The 22,776-nt window shown below is 41.2% G+C and overlaps 2 protein-coding genes across 2 annotated transcripts in view; one reads left to right on the forward strand and one right to left on the reverse strand.

Annotated features, from left to right (window-relative positions):
- Positions 1 to 22,776, forward strand: part of LOC147596808 (homer protein homolog 1-like) — a 77,953-nt gene that overhangs the window by 11,383 nt on the left and 43,794 nt on the right. The window contains exons 2-3 of the mRNA XM_086769552.1: positions 7,942 to 8,034; positions 15,939 to 16,081. Coding sequence (XP_086625678.1) covers positions 7,942 to 8,034; positions 15,939 to 16,081 — 236 coding nt within the window. The remainder of the gene's footprint in view (positions 1 to 7,941; positions 8,035 to 15,938; positions 16,082 to 22,776) is intronic.
- LOC147596809 (uncharacterized) lies at positions 15 to 1,598 on the reverse strand. The gene has a single exon (XM_086769449.1). It carries the CDS (start codon positions 1,596 to 1,598, stop codon positions 15 to 17), a length of 1,584 nt encoding a protein of 527 aa, XP_086625575.1.

Here is a 22,776-nt window from a genome sequence, read left to right on the forward strand (position 1 = left end):
GAATGAGAATCTTTTCAGTAAGATTTTAGCAGACTGTGTGCATTAAGTACAGAAGTCAAATGTGTCAACTGATTCATCATTTTCCAAATTTTGACATACAGTATTGCTGATAAAACAAAACTTATTAAGACCAGTATTAAGAGAACAATAATGGGGTGACACAATTTGTTCAAGATGCCTGTTGCAGTAGGTGACCACCCAAAAACTATGTCCCACCATCTATGTTCTGCATCTTTTTCTACCCTTTCCAAAACACGGTGTATTTCATCCACATCATGATGAACCGTTACTAAGGTTTTTTGTCTGTTTTCCCTGATCTTTCCCAGGATCTTGATCAAATCCTGGTGTTGTAATAATTTTTTTACCAAAGTGAGATTCATTCCAATTGGTGCAGGTAGCAGCTCATGAATCAGTGTGTAATTAGATTGCAAGAGTTTGTGAGAGGTCACTGGTGCTAAGTAAGAAAAGTCACATCCAGTGATTTTAGTAAAATTACAAACACAAAAATTTGAGTGGTTCCTAGTATCTACAACTACATCACCTACAGCTATGGAATCGCAAACAGTCCGTAAGCATGGACAACCTTTGCCAATATATACAAGTATTGTCTCAGGGTTTTTGTCAGGATGAATCTCGAAATGGCAAATGTTTTGTTCAGTGTCAAGACAAATGTCTTGGGCTCTGATGGTATTGCTTTCACAAATGAATCCTTGTTGTTCCCGCACAATACATGCATCAACATCAATACTTTGCCATTTATCCCCATTTTTCCGGGCCCATACTCTATGCTCTAGAGGATAGAGTACAGTTCCGTTGTGGCTCAGTCCTAGCGCAATGATTGGGTATATTGTATCTACCGAAGCATTGTGTATGGTTAACACAAAAGCTGTGGCCATGCTGTTGATGGGGTTATAGGTAAAATTAACCAGATACCACCAGGACTGAAATTTCCTTTCGAAGTCAGTGGCACTGTCCCAAACTATTTTCCGAATTTCAGTGGGGAAAGTGCCTTCATCTTCTCTTATAATTGATGCGGCTACTGATTGCATCCACAATTGAGCTTGGATACAACTGAGAGCCAGGGAGAGGTTGTTTTGAACCACACTGAGTGCATCTATAACCAATTCATGGTCTTTTTCATTCACCTTCTCCCATTTTGGTAATATATTCGATAACATCCATTGATTAGTTCCCAAAGCCAATAGGGAAGATCGTAAAGGACATTGCAATTTAGTCAGGTCACTAGTTGTGGTAGCCAATTTGTTCATCAATACCTCTGAATCAATACTATTTAGAACTCCCAATCCTGTTCCCAGAACACCAGTTAGGTCTCTCTTTATTCGTTTCTCAGAAGGGGTCCGTTTTTGCAGCCAGGTTGTCCATCCCTCATAAGAGGTTTTTAGGAAAGGTGAGCAAGCTGGCTGAATTTCTGAAGCATTATTTTGCATTGACAATTCAACTTGTTTGAGGGACCGTGATGGATTGAATAACATCTGTTGCTGGCCCATATTTCTGATTACATATGGTCCAATCTCGAAAATTTTCGGGTTCAGTACAATAACTCGTTCAGTGGTAAGTGGTGCTGTGTTTGTTGTCATGTTGGGGCTGGGAGGAGTAGTTGTTGTTGGCTCAATAATGGCCATTTTAAATTTGAATGTGAGTGCCACGTCACCTTTCTGGTTATTCCAGAGACAGATTACAAAGACAGGTTGGGTTAGTGTAAAATTACTCCAGCATTCCAATTTTTCCTTTTCAAGGGCACAGAGACTCTTTGTGAGTACAGATTCATTAGTTCTTCTTACAATAATTTGGGTTGCTTTTTCATGGATAGATCCATTGACCATTCGGCAACCTATTTGAATTTTTTCTCCAATTGTTCCCATCAAGAGGGGAGCCCTGCTGTCTCTGTCCCAGCCCCACTCATGCTCTGAGTACATTTCCATTTCATGCTTAACCACAGTGGCCAAGCTTAAGTCCAACCGTTTAAAAGGTGGTCCCATGCTTCCTGTAAACCTAAGGTAGGCGTGAGACCATGGCCATTCGGTGTTCTTTTGATTACAGGTTAGTGGTAAGATGCAGGAAAATATTGTAAGCCCAATCACAAGTCCAATTAAAAAATTGGTCATTTTTAGAATTTATGCTTCCAAATTATCATCCATGTGCAGCTTTTCCCACTCTCTGTTGTCCCTCGGAGTTCTTCTGCAAGATAAAATAACAGAGCTTGCCTCCTTGAGGCACAGTTAAAATGATGGTACTATCCAACGGGTATTTATCTGATGTTCCTTTCCCAGGGCATCAGAGGCTACCCACGCATATGCAATTAGTGGGGTTTTTAGGACCAATGGTACTGTTCCCACAGTGGGAAGCTCCACTAAAACAGGTTGTCCTGGGAAATGAGCTGGATTTTTAGAGTCATTCGGTCCTTTTAAAGAGGGGATTAAAGTAGGGGCTTTTGGACAGAAGGCAGTGATTTTAGGGCATCCATTTACCCCCCATCTGTCATTTACACCTTCGACAGCTTCCCACAGGCGAGCATCCCAATTGCCTTCCTGTGGTTTCAAAAGTCGTTTCAGCAAACCATTGGTTCTTTCTACAATACCATTAGCTTGTAGGTAATAAGGAGTGTGAAAAATCCATTTAATCCCTTCACTTCGTGCCCAATCCTGTACTATTCTGGCAGTGAAGTGGGAACCATTATCAGACTGTATTTCTTGTGGTTTTGGAAAAGTTCCAAACCATTGTCGCAATGCTTTCACAGTACTTTCTCCCGTAGCCCTGTTAAAGGCTTCTGCTTGGACTAGTCCTGATATTATTTCCACTCCCACCAACACAAAATGTTTCCCTCCTGATTTCTTAAAGGGTCCAATATAATCTACCTGCCACGCATCCCACAAACCTTTACCCTCTCTTAGATGCAGGGGATCATCTTCTAAAGGGTGTCTTTCCAGTCGCCTACGACATTGCTCACAGGCAGATATGCAAGTTTCGCATGTTGCTCTGGTGACAGGCCAGCCTCGAGCAAGGGCTTCACGATACAGATCCTTAGCTCCTGTGTGTTTACGCTTTACATGCAACCATTCTAGCAGGCGTTCCCAATCTTCTGTGACTTGGTCCTTTTGTACAGGGGCTAGCCTTGCTAACTCATCTGCTCTGTTATTCCATTTACCCGCTGAGTCCCCATCTGCCTGATGAGAAGCTACCCATCCCACGGCAAAGTTCCCCTGTTTAGCAATGTTTAAGATATCTTGCCATTTTTCCTTTTGCCACACTGGGATTCTGTTAACCTCCCATTCATTTTGCTCCCAAAAAGGCAGTCATTCAGTACAACCCTTAAACACAGCGTAGGAATCAGTATAAATGTGGACAGGAGAAGTGGCTTGAGCTTCACGCTGGAAAACACTCCACACTGCAATTAACTCTCCTACTTGGGCGCTGCCTGCTCCCTCTGTAATAATTTGTTCATCAGAGGAGGTGTGGAGTGCTACTGCTCAATATTTCCATACTTTCCCTTCTCTCTTTGCAGAAGCATCGGTAAACCAGGCACTCACTGCTTGGTCGGGGGAGAAAGGAGGAGCCACTTGGATGACAGAGGAAGGTTTATCTTGGCTGCCATCCAAGCTTTCTGTTTCTTGTATAGCCAGGTGTTTTAAAGCTCCTTCAGTCACTGAGAAAATGTTATAGTAGTGTTCAATCTGGGCATACCATTTTCGTACTGAGGCTTTCTGGGCCAACCCGTCAGGGGGAGGGGTCCCGCTGGTAACTGCCTTTATCACTTTAAATGGGCCTCTCAGTACAATTGGTTGTTGGCGTGCAATTTTCTCTACTTCTATGAGAGCCAGGCTAACCACAAACAAACCTTTCTCCCAAGCAGTGTATCTCCTCTCGGCATCTTTAAAGCTGCGAGAATAAAATCCCACAGGCCGAGTTGGACCCTCAGGGCCCTGTTGCCATATATGTACTGATAATCCTGATATGGCAAATCCCCATTCCACCTGAAAAGGGTCTGTAGGGTGGATAGGACCGAGAGCCTGGTGAGCCGTTGCTTCAAAAATTAACAATTGCATAGCTTCTTCCTGAGATGGGGTCCATTCCCATTTGACCCCTTTCCTCAGCAAATCATAAAGAGGTCTAGCAATAATGGAGAAGTCCGGAATATGTTTTCTCCAGAACACCAATAGTCCTAAAGCATGTTGTAAATCCTTTTTTGACTCAGGCATTTTAATCTGATCTAAAGAAGTGAGGGTGTCCGGTAGGATACACGTCATTCCCGCTTTGCACCAAATTCCCAAAAACTTTACTTCTTGTGATGGCTTTTGGACCTTTTCGGGAGGAATTTGCAAACCCAAATTCTCCAAGTGAGAAATTATATTCTGGTGGGTTGCTTCCACCTCCTTTATTTCTTTCCCCCCCACAAGGATGTCATCAATATATTGGTAAACATCTACAGCTTCAGGTTTTGGTATTTTTTCCAATTCTTGGGCCAAAGCATGATGAGCCAATGTAGGAGAGTGCTTATACCCCTGGGGTAGCCGGGTGAAAGTATATTGTTGCCCTTCCCACGTAAAGGCAAAATGGTCTCTGTCCTCTGGTTGCAAAGGTACCATAAAAAACATGTCTTTAACATCTATAGTTGCCATAATTGGGTGAGCTTTCTCCTGAATTATTGTTACCAATTCCGCTAAATTGGGCACTGCGGCAGTCAAAGGTTCCGTGTTGGCGTTCAATCTCCTAAAATCCACTGTGAGTCGCCACTTTCCATTAGGTTTTCGCACTGGCCACACCAGAGAGTTAAAAGGAGAATGTGTATTTATCACAACCCCTTGCTCCTGCAGCTCCTGCAAAACAGGTCTGATACCTTCTTTTGCTCCCAGGGGAAGGGGATATTGTTTGACATTAGTTACTTTGCTAAACGGCACCGCTGTTTTTGAGAAAGCAGTTGTGATTCATCCTCCTTGATAGCAGCTGCACGGTTATCTCTGCCAGTTTTGACAACAGGGATGAGCCGTGGCACCTCTGCGCCACTCTGTCCGCCGTTTCAAGGATGTTGTACATTTTGTTGTTCGGCCAGAGTCAGCCTTGTCCATAACAGTTCCATTCTGTTCCTGGGAGGAAAAAAAAAAAAACGCATCTCAGGCAGGCTGCTCACAGCAACTCATGTCAAGTTGTGAGCATAACTTTTAGGCCAGATCAAGTCCATAGTCCACCTGGAAGTCCTTGATGACAAGGTTGAGACAATACTGATTTTCTGACTGACCCTTACACCATGCTAAGGCACATGGAGAGCAAGGAGGTGGTTGGTGACAGCCAACATGGCTTCACAAAGGACAGATCGTTCCTGACCAATTTGGTGGCCTTCTATGATGGGGTTACAGCATCAGCAGACAAGGGATGAGCAACGGATATCATCTACCTGGACTTGTGCAAGGCATTTGACACTGTCCCGCATGACATCCTTCTCTCTAAACTGGAGAGGCATGGGTTTGATTGACTCAGTGGATAGGGAACTGGCTGGATGGCCATATGCAGAGAGTGGTGGTCAACGGCTCAATGTCCAGGTGGAGTCCGGTGACGAGTGGCATTCCTCAGGGGTCAGTGTTCAACATCTTTGTCGGCGACATGGACAGTGGGATAGAGTGCACACTCAGCAAGGTCGCTGACAACACCAAGCTGTGTGGTGTGGTCAACAGGCTGGAGGGGAGGGATGTCATCCAGAGGGACCTTGACAGGCTGGAGAGTTGGGCCCATGAGAACCTCATGAAGTTCAACCAGGCCAAGTGCAAGGTCCTGCACCTGAGTCGTGGCAATCCCAGGCACAAATATAGGCTGGGTGGAGAATGGATTGAGAGCAGCCCTGAGGAGAAGGACTTGGGGGTACTGGTGGACGAGAAGCTCAACATGAGCAGACAATGTGTGCTTGCAGCACAGAAGGCCAACCGCATCCTGGGCTGCATCAAGAGGAGTGTGGCCAGCAGGTCAAGGGAGGTGATTCTGCCCCTCTACTCTGCCCTGGTGAGACCCCACCTGGAGTACTGTGTCCATTTCTGGAGCCCCCAACATAAGAAGGACATGGACCAGTTGGAGAAGGTCCAGAGGAGGGCCATGAAGATGATCAGAGGGCTGGAGCACCTCTCTTATGAGGACAGGCTGAGAGAGTTGGGGCTGTTCAGCCTGGAGAAGAGGAGGCTCCGGGGAGACCTGATAGCGATCTTCCAGTACCTCAAGGGGGCCTACAAGAAAGATGGGGAAAGGCTGTTTAGTAGGGCCTGTTGTGACAGGATGAGGGATAATGGTTTTAAAATAGAGGGAGGTAGATTTAGATTAGGTATTAGGAAAACAATTTTACACTGAGGGTGGTGGAACACTGGAACAGGTTGCCCAGAGAGGTGGTGGATGCTCCATCCCTGGAAACATTCAAGGCCAGGTTGGATGAGGCTCTGAGCAACCTGATCTAGTTGGAGATGTCCCTGCTTCTTGCAAGGAGGTTGGACTAGATGACCTTTAAAGGTCCCTTCCAACCCGAACTATTCTATGATTCTACAATTCTAGGAAGACAAATTTTTCTGTAACTGGATGTGATGGTTTAGCCCGAATCACCACACAGTTTCTCGCTCCCCCTCCCGCTCCCCAGGGGATGGGGGAGAGAATTGGGAAGGAAGGAGAACTCATGGGTTGAGATAAAGATAATTTACTAAAATAAAAAGGGAAAACTACAATAATAGCAGAATATAACGATATTAAAAATATACAAAGTGAACAATATGTGTTTTCTCACCACCCGATGTCCCAATGACCGATACAGCCCGTCCCGAGCAGCGATCACGGAAACAAAACCGAGCAGCAAGCAAAGGAGCAAAAGGGAGCCAGCAAGGTAGAGGGAACGATGCCAGCAAAACGAGCAGGAAAGATGGATGCCAGGAAGGCAGATACCCACCCTCGCCTGCCCCCATGAGCATGACGTTTATGGCATGGAATACTCTCTTTGGCCAGTTTGGGTCAACTATCCTGTCTGTCTTTCTCCCAGCTTCCTGCATCTGCAAATTAGTGAGACTTGGAAAGCAGGACAGTGTCCTTGGTCTCCTTCACAACAACTGGTATCATCAGGGTGTTTTATCAACATTCTTCACACACAAAATCCAAAACATACCAGTTACTGAGAGGAAAAGTTAACTCCATCCCTGCCAAAACCAGGACACTGGAGAATCTAGGCCCTATTTTTAATAAATTGATTTAATCTATCAAGTTTAAGGGTGCATGTATTTCTAAATTGCTGCTTTAGGTACTTTCTGGAAGAGATATGTGTAGCAGAGAAATCAAGCTTCCTCTGGCAGTTCATTGTGAAATTCTTGAATTTACTGTTCAGTATGTATGTGTGTTTAGTTCAATGAATTTGTTCTTTAACTTGGTTTATGTCAATGAACAAAGAAAAACTGAACTTGACTTATTATTTCCACTGCTACTTTCTTAATTAGCTACTGAAATTATAAATACTGTTAAAATTTGGGAATAAATTAGTATTGTTTCAGTCATGAAAGAATGAAGCCCATTGAAGGCTCTAGGCTAATAGTGACCACAGTAGGCCTCAGTACCAGATCGTTCGTTGTCAGGAAGATAGTAAAAACTGAATCTGAAAGCAGTTGTGCAAGGCAGCTTATCACTATTAATAACCATATATGAGGTGGCTTTTTAACACTTTTAGCAACAAATTAAACTTTGTTGCATCATGATTTTCCTGTCATATAAACAGAGTATATAATGTCTGAAAGGTATGTCACTGTGTAACTCTTTTAAATGAGTATCTAATAAGGAGAAAAATTTAAGTAATTCTAATGACAGAATTTGACTTTGTAAAATGTTAAGTACAGCATTCTGTTCTGCATATAACATAACTACTTCACTCCTACTCTTTCTCTTTTCTTTTTTTTTAAACATATGTACCTTCAGTTTGCGGAAAAATTTCAGGAATTCAAAGAAGCTGCACGACTAGCAAAGGAAAAATCCCAAGAAAAGATGGAGCTAACAAGTACACCCTCTCAAGTGAGTCTTATTGCCTGATTCAAGCCTAGTACTTCATAGTCTGTGCTACTTACTGTATCTTATACACACATGTTGTATTAAAAATGAACAGGGTACTTCATGGTTTCCTTGAATCCTCTCAACAGTCAGCTAGAAGTGTCAAGAAGTCTAAGAATGCATTTAATATACATTGCAGAAGTGTCAAGGGGGCTTGCTTTCATATAAAATTGGCATTTTGTTTATTCCCACCCCTTTCTTTGAGCTTTCCCTAGAAAATATGTTATGAGTAAAGATGGTGAGCAGTTATGTAATTAAATCTACAGTAAAGACCTTTTATGTTATTTTTCTTATTGTATCTATGAAACTTCAGGCGATGCACTGTAAAGGACTTTATAGAAAAATCATTACAACCAACATTGAAGTTAAAACAGCAAACCATTTTTACTTATTTCCTCCCGTTGTAGTATTCACTTGTGAAATGTGTTGAAGGAAGATGACGGATTCACATGTGGATTCTGGAGTTTTATCACAGTTAGCCATGTTGTAAAAGAATAGTTTATAAAAGACATCTCAAAACATGAACTGGGTTAATATAGACCTAACAGGAGGATAAATTAATATAGTCATATATACATTAGTCATGCCTAAAATTAATTCACTTGAAAATGGATACTTTGCATTTGCTTTGAAAAGAGAAATTGCATGAGGATTTTATGCCCCTCTCCTCCAGTGTTTCTGGCTCTGTGTGTGTAGCTATTTGCTTTATTTTAAGCAATAGTGAAGACAAAACTAATTCTTTCTCTTGGAGGATGAAGCAGCTTTAAAACTACAGCAGGGGTTCCTGAGTTGAGTAGGATTAATGCAGCTGAGGGGTTTTTGGTTTGGTTTGGTTTGTTTTCTGGGGAGTGCATCTTCATTCATTGAATCAGTGCATCTCTTGAGTGCTTTGCGCTGCAATATGTTCCTGATCTTTGATGGAACAAGGATGGCAGGCAATTTGCAACATGCTATACGAATAGGTTTATTGCTCCTTCCAAGAGAAGTCAGTGGAAACCACGAGAATACACAAGGAATCAACCTCACATTGTTTTCCTAGTAGGCATTTTGCCCAAGTGCTAGGTTTAATTTTGCTATTAAAGGGAAACTGCTTGCTCTACTGTAACAGGAGAAAAATAAGGCAGTCTTTTAAAATTAGTTTTCTTGACTGTCTCTAAACTTCTGACAATTTTTATTAATAAATACATAATAATGGAAGTAGGTATTTCAGTATTGTAATCTAGTATGCACTTGGACTTTAGAAATAGTGAAGTGCTTTAGCCATGCCTCTAGTTACTCAATATTATAGGCAAAACAATTACTCTGCTTCTCTTTTGACATAATGATAAATAGTCTGCACTCAGAAGTTAAATCTGACACTGTTGAATGGAGTGACTTATTTGATTGGGACATAAATTTGAACTACTCATTCAGAGACAAGATGCTTTTGTCTAGCAATTGCCCAGGGTTAAAGCTTTCTCTTAATCTATATGAGCTATTAATATTGTCCATTATCCAGTACAAATTTCCCTTTATACTTGAAGCCTAAAATTTTTATACCATAGGCAGTTATAGAAATGTTACCTTGAGCAATTCTATAATGCACATTGAGAGCTGGGATTTATTTACTGCACACTTAAGAATAATTTCATATTCAGGCCTTATTTTTCATCTCTTGGCTTTTAGCTGTGTTGATAAGTTAGCATATTATTCCAAAAGATACAGTTAGTGCATGTGCTGACACATCAGCATAATAGTTTTCACATACTTAATGCTTCTTATTAGTTCACCAGAAAGAAGGGAGTTTGGAGCAGATGAGAAGCAATGACTTCACAACAGACTGCAGCACTTCTGTAGTGCTGGGGCTTATTTGAAGAGATTTATGACTGGAGGGAAGATGGATGCTTGGTAGTGGGGAGGGAAGGTGGGACCCTAGAAACATTTAAAGGAGCATTTCCTGTCATTTTGATCATCTGCCAAAAAGTAACTACAAGGCATGTAATTCCAGTGTTGCCTTTCTCAATCATTTTGCAGCTCTTTCCTTTTTGCATAGTGATCCTATGCAGAGAGAGAGAGTAAGAGAAAGGAGAGATATTTTCAGTGGCCAGTCAAGACTTCATAGGAACCTGGCTTTTTTAGGAAGCATTGACTGGAAAGGCATTGGGAGGTGTGAGTAGTGAGCTCTATAACAGTAGTTCAGTTAGCTATAAGTGTCAATCCCTCTGCTGTTTTGGACTTGCAGATATTATTCTGCATTCAATTAATAATAAGTAGGAAGATACTGCATATCAAAACTGGAAAATGTAGATGTAAAACTTAGATAAAATGCATTACATTTCTCTTGATACTGCTTTAAAAAAATGCCCTTATTATTTACCAGTTAATTAAATTAACATATATGGTACATTGCCCACCCTCTCTGCTACACGATTCTAGAAGATTAAAAAGATAAAAGTATATGTGCTTTTTTCTGCAGTCAATATGTCCCTACAGGTTGACTCTTTATTAAAATATCTCCACAACTAGTGTAACAAAACTCTGCACAAGATATTTTCTGTTCAGCATTGTTTTATGTAACCCTGCAAATATTACCAATATGTGTGAGTTTCAATTCGGAATGTCCTGCAGAAACTTGACATGAATCTAAGGAGAAATAGAAAACAAGAGATAACAACAGAAATATCTCATAAATAGAATATGTATTTATAGTTCAAGTACTCCCCAAAGTTAGCTGTGTTAAAGCTTAAGAACAATCTTGTATAAGTCCACTCAAGTTAGGCTATTTCTCTAAGGTGTTACGAGTTTTAGCAAAGTGTTGGTACTATTTGGCTAGATATTTCCACCAGAAAAGTGCCTCAGCGGCCAGGAAGTAGTAGTTCCATGCTGAGGTTTTTTTTGGATATGCCATTTCATCTGATGGCATGTATTCTTTGACAACTGTTTTTTTGCTTGCTTGTTTCTTTCTGGGGTTTTTTGTGAAACACATAGTAGAAAGAAAACAATACATAACCCAATTGACAATTACTTAATAGCAGGAGTTCCTTTGTCCCTAAGCTATCCTGCTGCTAAATTTAAACTCTGCATTCTTACTGTTTCTTTAATACTACCTATTCTCTCCCTATTTACCAGCAGCCTTTGCTTTAATTTCCCAGAATATCAAGTAATACATAAAATCACCATTTACCTTGACTGTAAAAATAACTTAACTTGTCCAGAGAAGGACAATGGCCTGGACCAACAAATTACAAGAGAGATGCTGCTTTGTTATGTGTAAGTCCCACTGAGTGCACAGTGCTTTCTTCAAATAAAGAGGAAAGCATTATTTCTGTGTCGGAAAACTTTTTACCCATCTGTATTAAGATGAATTAATATAATAATACACACTTTATTTATATCTGGTCTGTCTGGAGGCTTCAGTCTGAAGTGGACTAGAAAGAAGTTATCTATTTTGGTACTTCTAAGACCACCTGTGCACATCTGGTGTCCCTTTAACTCAGGTTTAGGTAATAAGGCGTTACAAGGCTCTTATCTTATCTCTTATAAATCTAAAATATTGGCTCCACTGTTGTACCACCTCCTATTTCCCAGACTCATCTTTTAATATAGGGAATTATTTTGCTCATGTCATAAACCCATGTATCTTACAGTGACAAGCCACCCATGGTCTATTTTCAGTTACAGGCTTGCCTATGCACTGAAAGAGCAACACTTTGATCTGGAGTTCACTGAGCGGCATGAATCAATAGGCTGAAAACTGTGTTTTTCCCTCCCTTTTTTTTCCTTTCTTTTTTAAACTAATGTTAATTAGGTTCAAGTACAGAACCAAATAGTGCAGATTGTGGGGTTTGCACCCTCAACTCATCAGTTTCACAACCAACTGGAGTCTGAACCTCAGTGGTGGGGTGTTGGTTTTTCGTTTGGGTTTTTTTTTCCCCTCTAAGCAAGAATCTGTCTTCAGATATTTCTTGCGACCCCGATTATTTCAGATTAAGATCTCTGTTACTTTCTGAAATTGTGTGGCGAGTAAATTAAAATAGTCAAATAAAAACATGCAACTCTTTATTCTGTGATTCTGAGACCCTCCTATACTATTAGGAATAGCTATTGCCTGAAAAGTTTTAGTATCACAACATTTTTATAGTGCAAGGAATTAGTTGATTTTGTCAAAATCGTCATGTTTTTATAATCTGTTGGCTTTTTCTTTGTAGAAGTACACAATTTACTTCCAAACCTTGTGGAAAAAAGTGACTTTCTGGGATATTGTGTGAATTTCTATACTGAAACAAATGTTTCAGATATTATGGTATCTGAATCAGTAGCGGGCAGCCTTATGCCATTTTCAGTCGGTACTGAACAGAGCTCTATGAAGAACAGTGATGCCGGGGAAGTGTATGGAATACTTAATGAGAAAACAGTATAATACTTAATTTAAAAAAATCTGGAATTGGTTTGGTTTGTTCATGGTTTTAGAATCACCTATTCCTTCTTTTCTTCTATTCCATATTTAGTCACGATTAAAAGGTGGCTTGATCTGTGCTATGAAGTCTGCTTGTTTTACTTCAGAGACTCGTCTGTGAGTGCATGCATTTTGTTTATAACATTTTGAAATTTAAGGCATCTTTTGATGAATTCCCCTCTATTAAACTTAATTTGTATATTGTAGGCAACTGTCATTTTTATACTGCTTGGCATCACCAGTCCTGGATACTTATTAGCAGGGCCAGGGCTCCTTTAGACAGCGCAGATCTCTGAAAAACTCTTAAATAGCAGACTCTCACATTTACTTGTCACGTTGAAAAATTATAATCCTCAGTCCATGTGTAAGTCCAGGACTGGTGAGTGACTTAAAGTTCAATATCCTCCAAAAACCTATATATTATATAATAATGGTTTTATACCACAAGAGAGCCATTAATCCTTTCTTCTCAAATGTATGAAATATCTATTTGTAGCTGTTGTGAGTGGGAAATATCAGGCCTTAAAATATGTCATTGGTTTACAGGAAGGCTTTCAATTTAAGCACTGTGGGTTTTTTTTTTCCATTTAGGGTCTACACAGTTGGATCTTAGTTAACCTGTTCTTCCAGCTAGGAGGGAGGGGTGAAAAAAATCTCTTTCAGCTGACCAACTCTGTAAAATTTTGAAGTGGATGTGTGAAGCTATAATGATACTGAATAAAAACTTCATTACTTATGAACGTCTCACAAAAATGTTTCCAGAATGCTTTTATTCTCTCTAAATAATATAAAATGTGAATATATTATTTGTAAACTTAATTTTGTTCTGTGTAGGTGGGGTTTTTTCTGTTATATTTGGTGCTTTATTCATAGTCAGCTTCATAATTATTTACCAGGCAGGGATAGTTGTGAGTGTGTGAAAGCACTGAATAACCTGTATTGGTGGAAGAAATACATACTAGAATCTAATGCTTCTCTTGTACATACAGATCAGACTCATGAATTTGCAGAGAGTGAACCTTTAGATATTACATAGACTGTGATGTTTGTCTGCATTAATTTTTGTCACTTGAATTTCATTCAAATTAGATGTCTATGAAAGTACTTTACTGAAAAATAAGCCTAGATAGAGCTTGTACATTTTTTTTCTTCTGATTAAATAATTTTTATGCATTCATACTTAAAATATTTTAATAAAGCTCTGGTTTTATGTATCTAATAATAGTGTTGTAGGAATTTTAGCCTAAAGATACAAGCAAGTCAGATTTTGTGGGATGTGGTATATGTTTTTAGAACATCTAGTGTAGGTTGGGAAGAGGAGGAAATAAAAGAAATTCTTGGATTCATAATGCCATTCATTTAATGGCAGTGGAAACTGTTTATCAAATCAGAGGATAATAATATACAAAACCACATAATTTGTATAAAATAATTAATGTGCCTGATTATTTTGCCAACTCTGCTCTTCTTTGACACTTAATTTCAATTCCATTTCAGTTCAGTAAAATTGTTCTGTAAAAATCAAGATTTAATTTTGACTTCTAAAGTATTAACACTTAAGATAATAGTATAAAATAAGAGGATTCTTCCTGAGGTAGGTAACAATTTCCATTCATAAAATAAATAATTTACATTTATATTATAAGTAACAGTTTATATTTGTGTAATAAATCAGTGTAAGCTAATTATTTTCTTCTTTTTAATCAGTAGGAATTTAATAAGAAGATGCAGAATGGAGACACTTGTGCATGTGCATTGTATAACTTGATGAATGATAAATATAATAGAACTTGAAGTTATTATTAAAATGTTTTAATATAACTTCGTATCACCTACTAATTCAAGTTGTATAGTGCAATATGTGTCTCAATATGTGAGAAATACAGTAGAATAAAAGCAAAATTTTGTAAATTGTTATGCTGCAAATGCTTAATATAAAGTGTAATGAAAACGTTGAATGACAATATTTTTGGTTAAGTGACATCAGTGCTTTGTGGAAGGTGATGATGATGGACAGATCTTACTTTCTTTAAAATAACTAAGTTTTTCCATCTGGTCAAGTCTCAAAGTCAAGGGCAATATTTCTTATAGATATAGGATCAGATTCAATATTGGCTTGACCCTGATCTTGTAAGATCATGACCATCTTCAGATACTTTGCAATTTATTCTGAGATTGTTGTTCTTCAACTTTCTACACAGTATCAAAGAGCTGGGAAGAGGAACTGCTGGCCTTCCAGAGACTGTGTTTGTGCTTCAGTTTAATAACATTAAACAGCAGTTTTATCTCTTCCCCATGCAGATGGTAAAAGGCTGTGTGGCCATAGGAGGTGCTTAGCTTTTGGAAATACTGTAATTCAACCATTCCTCTGCTGTACAGCCACCCTTCCATAGCATCCATTGAACTCTATTCATGAAACTCTTCTATCTTAGAGTTAAATGTTACCACTTGATTACTAAAAGCCTACTAAGACACTTTAGAATTGAGATGAGCTACTTAGCTTATATGACTTGCTTATCTCCTGCAAAAATCATTACTTGAAAAAGTATATAATAGGAAAGAAAATATTAAAATTAAACCACATACAGGCACTGAAAAGCCTATAATGTTCTAACTTAGGATGTGGGCTACACAGTGTACTTTGTTTTTTAAAAAGGCAGTACTTTTCAGTGACTAGAAATTGGAAAATAGTGTTTGTTGGCCAAAGCATAAACATACGTGTTGGCGTGATGAAGGCTGATTAAAATTGCACCAGTGCATTCTGCTAGGAAGACAACCAATAAGTTTTTCAGGTGTCCGGTTGCGTAGCAGTAACTGCCTGGGTATAAGGTATAACTGGAGTATTCTCCTTCCAGATAATACCATGACTAGCAAGAGCCAGGCCAGACTAATGTGTCTATGAAAGTTTTGCAAGGACTGTGCTGAACAAGTTTTCTTTACAGATGGCTCATAGGTGAAACCATGAATGCACCACAAATGACCCTTCCACTGCTCACTTTAGTTAATATACAAAATGAAAGCTAGATTTTGAAACAAATATCAGAATTGTTTGTTTCACTGTATTAGAATACAAAGTAAGAGATAAGAATCCTGGGTATCAATAGTCACCTGTTGTGTAGGTGGCTGAGGGCTGAATATAATATCAGGTAAGAGAGAGGTCTGTAATAAGCAGGAGGCTGGATTCTTGCAAATAAATCATTGGTCAGTTGTGTTTTGTGCAAAATAGTGTGAATCCTATGGTAATACACTTCTAAATTAAATTGACATGATGAAATATGACCATGAGAGATACTGGAAATCTGTTAAGCCTCACATTAATACTGCCTAAAGTTCATATCTCATTTAAGAAGTAATGTTAGTGCTTATATACACATAGCCTTCCTGAGCAGGTCACTTGGTAATTCTAATGTGCAATTTGTTTGTTTTACTTAAGGAATCAGCTGGAGGGGATATTCAGTCTCCTTTAATGCCGGAAAGTGTTAATGGGACAGATGACGAGAGAGTGATGCCGGAAGTGACGCAGAACTCAGAACCAAGGGCTGAACCAACCCAGAACACATTGCCATTTACCCATAGGTACAGATTCCATTCCCACATCCTGATTAAGTGATACCGATCTCCTTCCTCGTTAAAGGGACCTTTTTCCATGTTGTGGCTTCCACATAGCAAAGAATTAAATTATGTAATTAAAAAAAAAAAGGATTGGCTTTCAGATTTGCAGTATAATCTTTATTTTCAAAAAAAAAAATGTGGAAATCTCTTTGAATAAGATTTTAGGGGGATTTTATTTTATAGTTTAATCAGCTGAATGTGGGCCCTTGAACACTGGTTAGTGCAGGTGTCCCTTTAACAGGAGGCATTATTTAAATGTTTGAGATCTTAGTAAAGTTAATTGCTTCTTAGAATATTCCAATTAAATTATTTTTGCACACATTTTATTTAAATGACTGATAGGATTGGATGTCAGCCTTTCACTGATGAGTTGTTGGAAGAAAAGGGACTCTTGCAACACTTAGAATTATAAAATTTAAAGCAGCCTTTAATTGAACAGTTCTCTGACAGTTGAAAACATTTTTAAACTTTTTTTGAAACATGAGAGAAGTGTAGTTCTGCTTCAGACTGATTTATAATTCATTGCACTAGGAATACTGTACTCTCTTCTTTAAGAAAACTAGGACTTAATTTAATGATATAAATGATGAGTTAAGATGAGTATATCTCACCTATTAGAAATTATTGTAAATAGAACACTCAATAAAACACATTATGTACTGAGACCATGGAGAGTAACTTAAATATTTAATAAACTTAGAGCAAACCTAGAAATACTAGATTTATTTTGTTAAAACATAGTCTGAATCAGTTTAAATAGAGTTTGAGAGCTCTTGATCAAAGGTTGGGGAACACTAGGATGTCAGATATGTCATGCAAATAAGTCAGAATGAGCAGAGATGGAATTGGAATTGTTCAAGACTTCTAATTTTTTTTGTAAGAGAATAATACTGTTAAACATATTCAGATGCTTAGGCAACAGCTCCGGTGCCAGCACGATCTGCAGTGGAGCGCCCTAGCGTGGTGCACAGGGGCATTTCCTGAACCGGGGAACCTCAGGGGGAGCCGAGAGAGGCACCAGGAGCCCACAGCTCACGCGACAGCAGCTGACGAGGCCTGGACGGGGCCAGAAGAAACGGCGGCCAAGCCCCCTACACACGTAAAAAGGAAGCCCTTAGGGAGCGCCAGCGACTAGGGCGGGCGAACAGGGTGCGGCAGGGCAGGGCAGTTTAGTTTGCGCAGAAGGGCGCGCAGGGAGCGTGCCTCCTCTTCGAAAGAGGGACAGTTCCCCTGGGCGAGACGGAGACCTGAAGTATACATAACCCTGCAACCAGGCACTGTTCTGTGACCATCTGCACTGGTCCTACCTGACCCTCAAGGCAAAATGGTGAGCACTTGTCCGAGGGCAAAGGCTGCAGCTCTGGCTGGGGGGTCTGCACCATCTACCTCAGTGGTGGCTGATGCATCCATGCAGAGGGAGCTGCTGATGGGAGAGGCTGCAGTGCAGACCTCGGACTGCAGGAAGTGCCTGGACCTTTCTCCTGGGGCAGGGACAGGCAGCAGTCCTGCCTGCAGAAGGTGTGCCCAGGTGGAGGACCTCCTGCAGCAGGTGGCTGAGCTGCAGGAGGCAATGAGAAGGCTGTGTAGCATCAGGGAGGCTGAGAAGGACTTAAATAGCTGGTTCCAAGCACAGTCCACAGCTCACGGCCAAACAACCAAAAACTCCCCCGCTGGCACACACAGAAGGGAGAGGGGACAATAATGCAGAAGAATGGAAGCTTGCAAAGGCAAGGACCAGCAGGAGGAAGAGACTTCCCCCAAAGCCTGAGGTGCCCTTGCCGAACAGAGCTCCAATGCTCTGCAGACTGAGGAGGAAAGACCCATCACATCAGGAGAGATGCTGGAGCTGAGTAAGGCAGCCCGACCTGCTCCCTGTATAACAACCAGCACAACCAAGAAAAGGTGACAGGTGAGAGTAGTGGGTGACTCTCTTCTGAGAGGTATGGAGGCACCCATTTGCCGACCTGACGCACTCTCTAGACAGGTGTGCTGCTTACTGGGGGCTCGTATCAGGGATGTCACACCAAGAGACTACCAAGCCTTGTACAGTCCACTGACTATTATCTGCTGCTGTTGTTTCACGTTGGCACCAGTGATGCAGCCAGGAGCAGTGTGAAGACTATCAGGAAGGATTACAGAGCCCTGGGAGTGGCGGTAAAGGACTCTGGAGCACAGGTAGTTTTTTCATCAGTCCTCCCGGTCAAAGGGAAGGTGTTTGAAAGGGCCAGTCGAATCTGGCAAATCAACAAATGGTTACAGGACTGGTACCACAGCCAAGGGTTTGTCTACTTATGCACCGAAATCGGGAATCAAACTCCTTAACACCAATGTGTTAAAGAGTGAACGGCCTGGTATTTAAGGAACCTTTGTGGTGAGAGCCAGTGCCCTCCTTTTATCTCTAATACTGTGGATACAGTATGAGATATCAACACTGTCATCTTTTGGCCTAATGCCAATTTATGTGCTTCTTGGATATTTAGCACCAATGCTGCTATCGCCCTTAGGCAGCTAGGCCAACCTTTACTTACTTCATCAAGTTGTTTGGAGAAGTACGCCACTGCCCTTCTATATGGCCCCAAGTTTTGGGCTAGGATTCCCAGGGCTATTCCCTGTTTCTCGTGGGAGAACAGCCAGAATGGCTTAGTAGTATCTGGTAACCCCAAGGCAGGGGCATCCATTAGCTTCCTTTTCAGTTGCTGGAATGCTTTTTCTGCCTCTCCATTCCAGGTGAGGTCCTTTGGATTAGATGTCAACAGTTCATAGAGTGGCCTTACCAAGAGTCCATAGTTATATATCCATAGGCGAGCTGTCTGTGGTCGAGGAGTCTCACAGATGGCCTCCTTTCTTGCTGTTCCTAGGGTCCTTTGGCCAGCAGTTATCTCGTATCCGAGGTAGGTCACCTGCTGCTGAGCCACTTGTGCTTTCTGTGGAGAGACTAGATAGCCATTAAGTCCAAGGAAATTTAGCAGACGGACTGTCCATATTATACACAGTTCTTTCGTTTCAGTGGCTATCAACAGATCATCTACATATTGTAATATTATTCAATTTCCATGTGGTCACTCCCACTGTTCCAAGTCTTTAGCTAATTGGTTTCCAAAAAGAGTGGGGCTATTCTTAAACCCCTGTGGTAACACAGTCCATGTCAGTTGTGTCCTTCTTCCAGAATCAGGGTTTTCCCATTCAAATGCAAACAGCAACTGGCTCTCTGGGCTCAAGGGTAGGCAAAAGAAGGCATCTTTCAGGTCCAATACGGTAAACCAGGCCAATTCAAGTGCCAATTTAGTTAATAATGTGTATGGGTTTGCTACGACAGGATACAGATCTTCAATGATTTTATTAATAGCTCTGAGATCTTGTACTATTCGGTAACTACCATCTGACCTTTTGACTGGTAGAATGGGAGTGTTATGCTCCGACTCACACTCTGTTAACAGCCTATGTTTGATAAACCAGTTGATTATTGGTTGAATTCTTTCCCTATCCCCTGTTCTGAGGGGGTATTGCCTGATTCTTACAGGCCGCGCCCCTGGTTTGAGTCTGACTACTACTGGGGAAACGTTTTTTGCTTTTCCTGGTATTTCTGAGGCCCACACCCCTGGATATACTTGGTTCTGGACTTCCTCAGGTATTCCTGAGTTAACAGGAGTATCCGTATCTATGAGGGCCAAACTCAAAAGTTCAATTGGCTGGTCATTTCCCACTCGGAGTTCCACTTTTCCTTTTTCAAATTTTATTTCTGCCTTTAGTTGTTCCAATAGGTCTCGCTCTAATAGGGGTTCTGGCGAGTTAGGCATATATAAAAATTTGTGTATTCCCAATTGTTTTCCCAATTTAAATTTAAGAGGTTTCAAAAAGTACGCCTTCTCACTTTGGCCAGTAGCTCCCCTTACCATTACAAAGTCATCATCCATAGCCATTCATGTTAAAACTTGGTTTAAAACCCGGTGTGATGGTTTAGCCTGAATTACCACACAGTTTCTCGCTCACCCTCCCCCTCCCCAGCGGGATGGGGGAGAGAACTGGGAAGGAAGGGGGTTGATATGAAGACAAGAAGATAATTTACTAAAATAACAAGGGAAAACTACAATAATAACAGAATATAAGGATATTAAAATATACAAAATGAGCAATGTATGTTTTCTCACCACCCAATGTCCCAATGATCGATACAGCCCGTCCTGAGCAGTGATCACGGAAACAAAACTGAGCAGCAAGCAAAGGAGCAAAAGGGAGCCAGCAAGGTAGAGGGAATGATGCCAGCAAATGAGGGAGAAAGATGGATGCCAGGAAGGCCTTGGCCAGTCCCCACTTATATACTGAGCATGATGTTTATGGCATGGAATACTCTCTTTGGCCAGTTTGGGTCAATTATTCTGTCTCTCTCTCTCCCAGCTTCCTGCATCTGCACATTAGCGAGACTTGGAAAGCAGGACAGTGTCCTTGGTCTCCTTCACAACAACTGGTATCATCAGGGTGTTTATCAACATTCTTCACACACCAAATCCAAAACACACCAGCTACTGAGAGGAAAATTAACTCTATCCCTGACAAAACCAGGACACCCGGTATCAACTAGAAATTCTATATTCTGTTGTTGTTTCCCTAGCTTCAATATAACCAGTGGATCTGCTAGGGTGGATTCCCCAGGTCCCCGTCAATCTTCTTTGATGTGGGCCTGTATTCTTTCATTCCCTTTTCTCTTTGGACATTCACTTTTCCAATGTCCCCTTTGTTTACACCATGCACACTGGTCCCTTTCCAAAGGTCTCCCACACATCTAGATCCCTTACTCTCTTGTAATGCTGCTACCAGCATCTATTTATCCTTCCTCCGATCCTCCTCTTCTCTATTGCTAAACACTCTTCAAGCTTCATCTAACAGAGTCTCCAAATTTCTGCTCTCTGTCAGTCTTAATTTCTGCAGCTTCCTTCGAATATTACTTGCTGACTGTCCTATAAATAGAGACACTAACTGCTGTACTCCTATTTCCGACCCTGGGTCCAGAGGAGTGTGTCGCCTCCCTCTGGCCCCACCCCCTCCCTGAGGGGTGCCTGCACCACTATCTGTTCTTTCTTACTTCGGGTGCGAGAGGATACTGGACTATCTGGAGGGGCTTCCGAATCGGAACCTTCATTTCCTCCTTGTTGTGCTCCTACCGGTGGTTTATAATGCTCCGGCAGGTCTCCCATCCCGGGACCCCTTATTTTCCCCAACTTTGTACATCTCTGCCCTGTGCTGCATGCCGAGCAACACCTCTTTCCTTTTCTTCTCTGAAGCCATCAATATTGGGTCCTGTGGGGGTGCTAATCCACAGTCCGTTTGATGTTCGGGATGATTTCAGAGGGTGAAAAAAACGTGTCCGCATACGAGACCTCATCCCATTTCCCTTCTTTCCTCAAAAACGACATCAATTGCAACAAGGTATATTATTCCGTTAAAGGACCATTTCTCCTCATCATCTAATTTATACAAAGGCCACCATTAATTGCAATACTTTAATAAAGTCTTTTTGTTTACACTTCCCCCTGCGGCTCTCCTATCTCCTTCCAGTGAGCTAAAATGCAGCCCAGAGGGCTCCTTTTCACTGCTCCGCCGCTTTGTTTGCCTCCCGTAACAGACACTCTGCTTATTCTTCAGCCAAAGAATACAACCTGATTAAATTGACAACAATAATACCTTATCCAAGGCCAAAGATGCAAGGGCGTACTCGCCCCACAGCTAATACACCTCAATTCAAGACAATTGTCGAGACGAAATTCCTGTCTCCCGTTAAAAGAAATAACGTACTTATGACACTTCAAACACTTAGTGCGAACAAACAAGCAACAGTGGGCAGGCACTCGTCCATGCTCCACACCAAATAAACCCGGCACTACTCTGCTCTACACTTCCTCCCATATACCAGTGGCATTCTTACTGATTCCTTACACCTTTTAAGTTCCCACCGAGTACCTGCTTAAGCTGGCCTGAACGCTCAATCCTATCCCAGTCAGACCAGTTCCCTTGACATTCACCACACCAAAAATCAAAAAATCGTCCCCAAACCGTACCTCAGCATTCTGTTTACAACCAAAGCATTCAAAAATATACATTGGGTTGCATGAAAAATCCTTATGCACATGTACAGGACAATAAGGGGTTAACAATCGGTTCGACTAACACAGTCTCAAAGTCTATCATACGCTTCCTCTGTCTCCGGCCGCTCTCCTCACAGAGAACACGGAACTGCGGATCAGGACTCCACACTCGCTCCGCAGTCAGACTGTCTCTCACTCACCCAAACACTCACCCAGCTTACTTCAGACAGCAACATAAAACGTTAACAACACAATAAAACACTCATCCCATAACCCGCGGTACCGGACACACAAATCTTCTTAAGTAGACAGCCTATAACGACTATCATAAATCAATTACAGCTGCAATGATATAAATTCCAATTCCCATGGGTTACAACAGATGAACGATAGCTATCCCACACAGGGCTCCCACACTCCAGTGAGAAGCACCCAATTCACCACAGGGACCCACGTACTGCCCTCAGGGATTCCCGCAAAGTCCCCCCCGGTCCGGACTACACGGGGGTGAGCAACAGCTCCTTTCCCTCGCGTAGGACGTCTCCTCACGACTTACAGGTACCCCTTCTCTGACATACC

This window comes from Chlamydotis macqueenii, chromosome W (genome assembly GCF_036417535.1).
Source record: "Chlamydotis macqueenii isolate bChlMac1 chromosome W, bChlMac1.mat, whole genome shotgun sequence".
NCBI classification, from domain to species: domain Eukaryota; kingdom Metazoa; phylum Chordata; class Aves; order Otidiformes; family Otididae; genus Chlamydotis; species Chlamydotis macqueenii.

What these genes read in the sequence shown, in the direction of transcription:
- LOC147596809 (XM_086769449.1), bottom strand. Translation starts at nt 1,598, where the DNA reads ATGACAACAAACACAGCACCACTTACCACTGAACGAGTTATTGTACTG.